We start from the raw sequence: 8,177 nt of genomic DNA on the forward strand, positions 1-8,177 counted from the left end.
TAACATCATGTCTGCTCAACACCTCAGTTTGAACAGGTGTGATGTTTCACCTGTTACCTTCACCTTTATGTTCTTTTTAGGTCTATGTCAATCACTACCCTCTCCCCACTGGGAACACTCTGTACCACTTCATCCAACTTCAGAATTCTCCTCCAATCATAGGATCCTGTTGGTCCTACGTTTGGAGATGGCCGAGTTTGTAAACAACACAATTATACAGATTTCAGATTGCTTTCCCTCTTAAGGATCATATCATGATGATTATTGTGGGGTCTTTACCTTACAATATAAAGCCCCTTAAGACAACTGTTGTTGTAGTTTGGCAGTTTAAAACTAAAGTTGAACTGAATTGAAAGTCCCCAGGGCTTCCTGGGTGACTCACTCACTCATGAGCCATGTCAGGCCTTGGAAATAATATATTCATTGCAATCGCATTTGTCAATTGTGGGTGTATACATTCAATCCCGGTTGAACCTACTTTGATTACCTTTTCCAGAACTGAAATCTCAACTTCCATCTTCCCATCAATCAACTTATTGTTCATGGTTAGACTCTTACTGTCTACGCGCCAAAGTCCAAGGGATCTTTCAGGAATGGTAGTGGAACTGATTTTTGACCTATTATTTTCTTATCTCAAACACAATGTTTTACAGAGCAGGTTAGGTCTGCAGCATGGCAACATAGCCTATTAAGAAATGATCTATCTTTGCAACATCTAAATCCCAAGTTTAACCCTGAAGTTATCTTACTAAGCCACAAATCTTAGCTCTGGTCTTCATAGTTCTGGCCTCCATCTCTCATGCCTTTCTGCTTTAGAGTGAGGTGGAAATAAAATGAACCCTGCCAGAGTTTGATCAATGGTTTTAGCAGGCAAAACTTCAGTAGTAGCTAGCTTGTTTTTGAGTGCTGCTAATGAACACTGAAAGTTATGCCACACACAGTCCTACTGCCAGACTGTAAACTACTGCTGAAAAATAATCCCTGAACAAGAAAGAAATTACTCTGCAACCCTTAAAAACTATATTACACACTTGTGACGTGTATTAATGTGTTTGGTATAGGTAGAGTAGGTCATCGACTAATTGAAAGTTTGGTAGTCTGATTCCTGGCTGCTCCAGTCTGCCTTTTAAATATCCTTTAAAAGGCAGACTCTGGTAACCCCAAGGTGCTCTTTGATGCATCCATCACAGTAGAAATGTTAGAAAGCACGCCGTAGAAAAAGCATAGTGCTTTTATGAATGAGGCATGCTGAATAAAGCGCCAAGTACTCAGGTAGAGTAGAAAAGTGCTATAGAAGAACCACTCCATTTAATATATTGTTCAGTCTTGCAAAAACACATTCAGTTATAGTGAGCAGGTTTGAGCTCCTCTGGACCAAAACAGGCAACCAGTTTTCCAGATTCCATCTAATGTTTTTATTGTGTTGTCAACACAAGGATGAATACACCGTTCCAGTTGCAAAAAACTGGCATGAAGCAGACACAAATGTGTGGAATGATTTGTGAAAACATTAAAACAGTCTATGGCTTACTGAGCATGACACTGAATCTACATACAAATTCAAATCAACTCACTGACAGTTGGAGCAAAAAGCTTTTTCTTGTATATAAATATAAAAAGGGGAAAGGAAGGCCACTATGGGCCTAAAAGGAAAGATAAAGTCTCTTTCACCGAGACAGCTTAGCACTCAACAGAGTTATACATATCCCATTTTCTGTTATGGCACCAGTATCAAAGCATGCCCTGGACTCGCTGGTTTCCATTGCAGATGCTTCACCTCAAATAGTTTTATGCAGCTAGTAGGCACTGAACCAACAAGTAGAATAGAATATAACTAAACGGAAAAAAAAGACTACAAATTAGAGATAGTTGTTGACTGTCACATGAGGTATTGTGGATCAAAGCATTTCTGTACATTGTCTCATTTTTCCTTGTTTTTGGAATATTATGGAAAATTTTTCTGTAGTTATGAACAAAAAAAAGATCACATAGAATACACAAGAAAAATAAACAAATGAGGATGTCAATAACAATTTCTATGAGAAAGTTCAATCCTAAAATGGCATTATATCGACATATGTATAAAACAACCAAAATGTAGCAGCAAACAGGAGAAAAGCATGGTTTTTAATCAATTTTTTAAACATGTAGCTGGAATTTATTTTCTATAGCAGCGGAATACAAGGAGTGTTTCTCTCCTACTCTATCCTTAATGTACAATCAGAAACCTATTTTACAAGGTTCCTACACAGTGTGACATGCTCACAGAACTCACGTTTCCCACGCTTTGACTCCATGTAGTAGAGAGCTCTCCTTGCTCATGGTAACCTGTCCATCCGTATGTATAAAGTATATATCAACCTGAACATGACAACATCCCCGTGCTGTGTAGGAGCCCTTGTATGAAATATACAGCAGTAAGACGCACCCCATTGGTGAGCCCTCAAACTTTTTGCCACTTCTTTTGCTGGCTTCGCTTCCCTTTTTCCTCTAGGCAAGTCCCAAAAAACGCACACCACGTCTTTTAGGTTTGTGCAAAATCAAGTTAATATTTTCACCACTCTCTTTTTTTAAGCTTCATTGCCCTCATAATCTATGACACGTATGTGAGCTGGGCTACAGCAATGGAGAAGAATTACAGAGACTAGTTGCAGTTTGACCTGTTCTGGAGGAAGAAATAAGCTTGAATTTAACGTCAGCTCATGAAGCCATGGTCAGCATGAACCTACAAAGATAAATAATATGTTTTACTATACAAAAATGATTTGAACTATTAAAATAGTACTTTTTACGTTTAGCTCTGGGCCTTTAACATTTGGCTTTGCACACATTTAAACCTATAAAATCATGACGTCAGAGCAGCTCTACCTGTATGAAACACTGAGAACTGGAAGGCAGCTACAGCGAGCCACGGTGCTGAGCAGCTTTCAGTTTCTGCCACAGTGCTCAATTCTGTGTCCCACACCATGAATCAGATCCAGGCATAACTGGGTGTAACTGTCAGCAAGTACTCCCCACACTCTCCATCATCAAAAGACTGTTTTCATATTGTTTTACAAACTATCACTGTGACTTTTAGCTGAGCCAGCATCACTGACCAAAAGTGCTTTTCTTTAGAAAACAAAGTTGGAATGAATTACGTCTAACTACACAGAGAAAGAACAGACTGTGGACTGCTCTGTTTATATTTGATTTTATCAAATAACAGGTAAATGGGTAAAGCAAAAATCAAAGATTGACCAAAGAATTTCCCTAGTCCAAACCTTACAATAGCAGTCCAAAGTCTTTAAGGGTGATAGAATGTGAGCATCTCACCCTACGTTTGCTTTAAGACAAACAAACAAACAAGCTTTGAAGAACAGAAGCATAAAACTAACTAACTGAGAGGTTTAAAATGATACATAATAAAGTGACTAAATATAAGCAAGCAGGGTATATGAGTGTCTGCACTACAAGACAAACATGGAAACTTGGGCAGGAACTCTAAAGCATTCCGACATAACAGAAAACGAAGTAAAAGACGAGCCTCTTGCTTTCACGTGAAGCCCTGATGACAGACTATGAGAACCTACTGTACACTTTGGGATGTTTTAGTAGGCATGCTCAGTCTGCTTTAATTGAAAGATTCCTAATTAACGGTGAGGGAATAAGAAAAACATTTGCCTCTGTGGCTTCAGCTCCAGCCCCACAGAGCTCATTGATATTCAGTGTCTGTTCTCTCTGGTACATCTCTGTAGAGTTCATTTCTTTTCCTGGCCTGGGAGGGGACGCTGGCAGGACATGTGACAGGGGTGAGCATGGTGAGCATCCTATCTTGGCAGCCGTAGTGGACAGCAGGCATGTGAGTGACACGCTGGAGGAGGAAGGGAGGGAGGGAGTTCAAGTGGGGTGCCCCATCCCTGGTCCGCCCGTTACCACCCTCTGACAACTTTCCCTCCATCACTGCTCATTGTGCGACGTAGGTCCGGGTCGCCTCAGATGTTGATGTCTCTGACGTCTGTTGGGGTGCAGGACAAGTCCGCGTCCTCGTCAACTCGTTTAGTTTCTGTTGTGCCATTGTGCTGTTGTGCCTGTCGCAGGCTAGACTCCAGCAGAGACTCTATCTGCTCCTGACATGACCGCAAGCAGTCCTGCAAGCACAGAATTGAGACTGAGTCAAGACCAATTGCACTGCAAACATCAAATAAGTGACAAAACGTTTCCATACCGGGTCGCTACGAATGACCTGCGACAGGAAGTTAGTGAGGTTCTGGGAAGACAAGGACGCATCTTGGCTCTTCAGGTAGAGCCCTTGAACAGCTGCTGCTACACTCCCTGCGGCCACCATTGAGGGAGGGCTGGCAATGAAGTTGACATCTGTTAAAACAGCACAACAAAGTTTTCCAGGGATGAAAACAACTGCACGCTCATTGCTAACCTGAGAAACTCAGAACTCTGTTTTCTGCTCACACACACACACACACACACACACACACACACGCTTGCATTAAGGACAAAGTTCATGTCACACCTGTAGCACACAGTGCCACAAAGGTCTGGGCATGTTTCCTGAGGATCTGCTTGGTGGAGGGATAGATCTTCAGCTTGGACAGGAAGTGCTCGATGAAGTCATGAGGAGTTACTGAAGCCAGATCCCACTTGAGCTTGTTGAGAACCAGCAGCTCCATTTGCTGTGGACGGAGCAGAACAGAGGGAGTCACTCAAACTGATCCGTATACAGTACAAGTGTCTGTGGTGACATGTATTTATTCTAGAAGTTATTTTAGGTTTTAAAAGTTTTATCTAATCTGCTTTTTCTTAAAATGACATTTGACATCAAGTTTCTGTGTCCCCATCCCGTCCAAATGTATACAAACACAGTCATCCACAAAAACATATGCTGCAGTGTAGGAACATGAATAATTGAGATATGCTCCTTTGAAGGGGAGCACACAATAGAAGAAGACTGTGAGACTGACTGGAGCCAATGTTGGTTATTGGCAAGCATGTGCAGGTCTGTCCTATGACCACTAGGTGTTGCTGTGAACCAGATTTTTCTTGGCAGCCACTGAAACCATTCATGAAATCAGAGCGGCCTCCAGCCACCATGGGAAAGTCATCCGCAGCCATTCAGACACTGCTGCACATTTCTGCTCTTAGTTCAACGTCATTTCAATACAGTTTCCTCCCTCCCACCTACCACGGTGACACTAACCAGATAAACTGCAAACATTAGGTATACTGTTCAGTGCATATTGTGCTGTATGTGTTATGCAACATCCAAGTGTGCAGAAGTCAATTACCAGCAGTTCCCCGGGCAGGACCGAGTTGTCCGTGTAAATACAGAGTTTCTCCGCCGTTAAGGGCACAGTCTCCTTCATTTTTGATGCTAGAAACATGCATGTGGCTCCGAGCAGCTGTAGTCTTGTTTTCCTGGTGGCCTCAACTGATAGAAATCTGTCCAAGTAGTTCATAGCGAGCGGAAAAACCTCCTCCTCACATTTCTGTTCCTCGCAGACCTGGGAGGGTAGACAAAGCTATTAGAGTATGCTTTTGCTCGGTTCCAGGAACTTCCAACTCATGTGCATTGCGGAGTCTTTGTCTCTGCGTCTTAATCCGTGCACAGCTGTTTGCGTTCAAGAGCCGCACTGACGACAAACGACATTAGAACAAATTACAGTCTGCACATTAAATATGTTTGAGTTGTTTCAATTTCCTCACCACTCTATTTAAAAAAAACAAAACGTAATTTCAGACCACACCGGAATAATGGCAAGTTCACACGCAATGTATTTATTACGTAGTTTGGAGTGTTCAGCACAGAAAGCAGCCGAGAATTAGTTTGCAGTCAGTTCTGACTGAGACACAAAGGTGGCGTCCATGCAAGTTCCACACTCCAATTTCAACTTCGTCATCTTTTCAAAAAATATTTAGAAATATTTAAAAATTATCTGGCCGTGTTAAAATAGGATTTAAATGATCCTTATCGAATGACTAATCGGATGGGACACAAATGTACCCGACTGCAGTCCAAGTGAATTCAAAAGAAAATGTTTTTTGCGACGGGCTTTCACGTGTTGCAGGCAGCACTTCCCCCGGCGCCCAGATGCACAATTTCAAAAATTAATAAAAAATACAAGACAGCACAGAATTCATTCCAAAACTACACGTAAATGTTTAAAAACATCTCAAGTATTAAAGCCGACTCCAAAATGTCATTTCTTCATTTTACGCTTTCTAAGAATATCCATTTTTCGTGGCGACCTTCACACGCAGCCCGGACCGTCGGCAAGCACAACAAAGTTTAGCAGCGGACAGCAGCTAAACGAGCGCCAGCAGGCACCGTGCAGCCGTCTCATCTTATACAGGCATTTCTTTCCGATATTACAAAGTTATTGTCATTTCTGTTGACATTATTGATTTTTAAAGATATTAAAATCTTCCTCCTGTACGACAACAAAGATGGCGCATAATACTGGCACAGAGCAGACTGCATACGTGTACATTGCTGTTATTTCGGAATATTTTTTCCGATCTCGTCAACATTTAATGCAAGAAGCAAAAACATGCGGAATCCAAAGAAATAACTAAAGAAAGGCAGCCGACTCGTGGTGGAAAGCGAGAGGCCGATCTCCGCTTATAGGTGAAGGACCACCCAGCACTCATCGGGACTTTTCAGAGCCTTTATGTAACATGCACAGTAAAATAGCAGACGGAGCCGCACAACTTTCATATAACGACCAATATGCCACCTTCGGGTGTACACAGAGGTTAAGCAAGCGACACGCCGTCGGGGAGTTGGAAGCAAAAAGTTAAAGTCAAATAAACCAACCTCCAACATCCAGGTGGCAACTATTTTTCGCATTTTTGGTACAATTTCTTTCTGAACACACTTGAAGTAGTTTGGCGAAGGCAAGTAGTTTTCTTCGGCCTTGAGCATGGTGTGTAGAACTCGGTCATTGAGCAGGTTGACGTCCTGGTAAGCTCTCCTGATTGAGTCCACCTCACAGCACAGCAGCTGGTCCTCCATAGTAGGCTAATTCTGCTTTGAGTATATTTATCACTGCCGATAAAACTTTCCTATCTCCGGGTTAAGACGTCACCGTGTAACAGTAAGAAGACGCCGGAGCACAGAAACCCACAGCCAGCTACTTTTCTCGCCACTTTCTTCTTACTGGGCTGCCGCTGCTGCGTGCTGTTACTCCGACTGTGTGCGCCAGCCCTCTGGAACAAACCACTTCGCACTGCGAGACAAAAACCCCTGCCTCGCGCTCACCAAACACGCACGAGAACACACACAAAGTTTATCAGCGAACACGCACGGCGGAGGAGATGACGTCAGCTGTTGTTAAGTGTTGGGGGTGGGCAGAGGCGGCAGGGGGTCGGATCAAAGAGATAAGCAGTCTGCAAAAGAGCGCGCGAGGAAGGGATTCTATTATAGCGCTATACATATATATAAGAAAGAGAAGGGAAGACCTCCCTCCTCGCGTCTCTCCCCCCTCCTCCTATAGCCTGGTACCTTCTAAAGAGGAGGTGGGAGGTCCGGGGTCAGGGAGACGTCTGTCCCTTTTGGAAAGGATATGCCAGGGGGTGGTTGCTTGTTATCAGTAGGGGGCGATAGAGGCTCACAGCCCTCTCTTTTCATATTGTACTTCCTCTGTCTGTGACTGAATGAAAGCAGAAGCTCTGAGCAAACATAAGGTGAGCACGTGGGACAACAGTGAGTTGCTGCTTTAGTCATTCACTTCTCTGACTCCATCTAGCATGGGAGAACACTGGAAAGAGTTTCCCAGATCAGGCTATAATAATTATAGCTCTATTATCAGCTGACTTAAAGGCCAGTTTCCTTTTTTCTTTAGCAGAACATACATTGTATTATTGTAGGGTCTTTACTTTACCATATAAAGCGCCCCGAGGCGACTGTTGTTGAGAATTAGGGCTGCTTAAATCAAACTGAATTTAACTGAATAGCTTCAGTACAATTCTGTTAGCACTGAACAGTGTAATCATATATTTATATGTGTGTGTGTACCTCAGTATAATAAAATGTTAGGAAAATAGTCAAGATTAAAGACTTTCCTGACTCTCTCTCTCACACACACACACACACACACACACACACACACACACACACACACACACACACACACAAACGGGAGGAGACTGGCGTTAAACCAATGGGAGGAATTGCTGTTACT

At 42.8% G+C, this 8,177-nt stretch overlaps 1 protein-coding gene across 1 annotated transcript; it reads right to left on the bottom strand.

The window, feature by feature from the left end:
• Nucleotides 1–1,397: 1,397 nt before the first annotated feature.
• Nucleotides 1,398–7,488, bottom strand: ccnd1 (cyclin D1). Its single transcript, XM_085463863.1, has 5 exons — nucleotides 6,812–7,488; nucleotides 5,283–5,498; nucleotides 4,511–4,670; nucleotides 4,208–4,356; nucleotides 1,398–4,130 (listed from the first exon to the last, which is right to left on the bottom strand). The coding sequence occupies exons 1-5, from the start codon at nucleotides 7,007–7,009 to the stop codon at nucleotides 3,975–3,977; spliced, it is 879 nt and encodes a 292-aa protein (XP_085319989.1). The 5' UTR covers nucleotides 7,010–7,488; the 3' UTR covers nucleotides 1,398–3,974.
• Between the last annotated feature and the right edge of the window lie 689 nt (nucleotides 7,489–8,177).

Source organism: Copadichromis virginalis, linkage group LG1, assembly GCF_057382275.1.
Source record: "Copadichromis virginalis isolate Kocher_CV1m ecotype Utaka linkage group LG1, C_Virginalis_male_GT1.1, whole genome shotgun sequence".
Classification (NCBI taxonomy): Eukaryota; Metazoa; Chordata; class Actinopteri; order Cichliformes; family Cichlidae; genus Copadichromis; species Copadichromis virginalis.

What these genes read in the sequence shown, in the direction of transcription:
- ccnd1 (XM_085463863.1), bottom strand. Translation starts at nt 7,009, where the DNA reads ATGGAGGACCAGCTGCTGTGCTGTGAGGTGGACTCAATCAGGAGAGCT. An exon ending in TTGCCACCTGGATGTTGGAG is followed by an intron (nt 5,499 to 6,811) that starts GTTGGTTTATTT and finishes CTACCCTCCCAG; the next exon opens with GTCTGCGAGGAACAGAAATG. An exon ending in AGGTCATTCGTAGCGACCCG is followed by an intron (nt 4,131 to 4,207) that starts GTATGGAAACGT and finishes CTGTGCTTGCAG; the next exon opens with GACTGCTTGCGGTCATGTCA.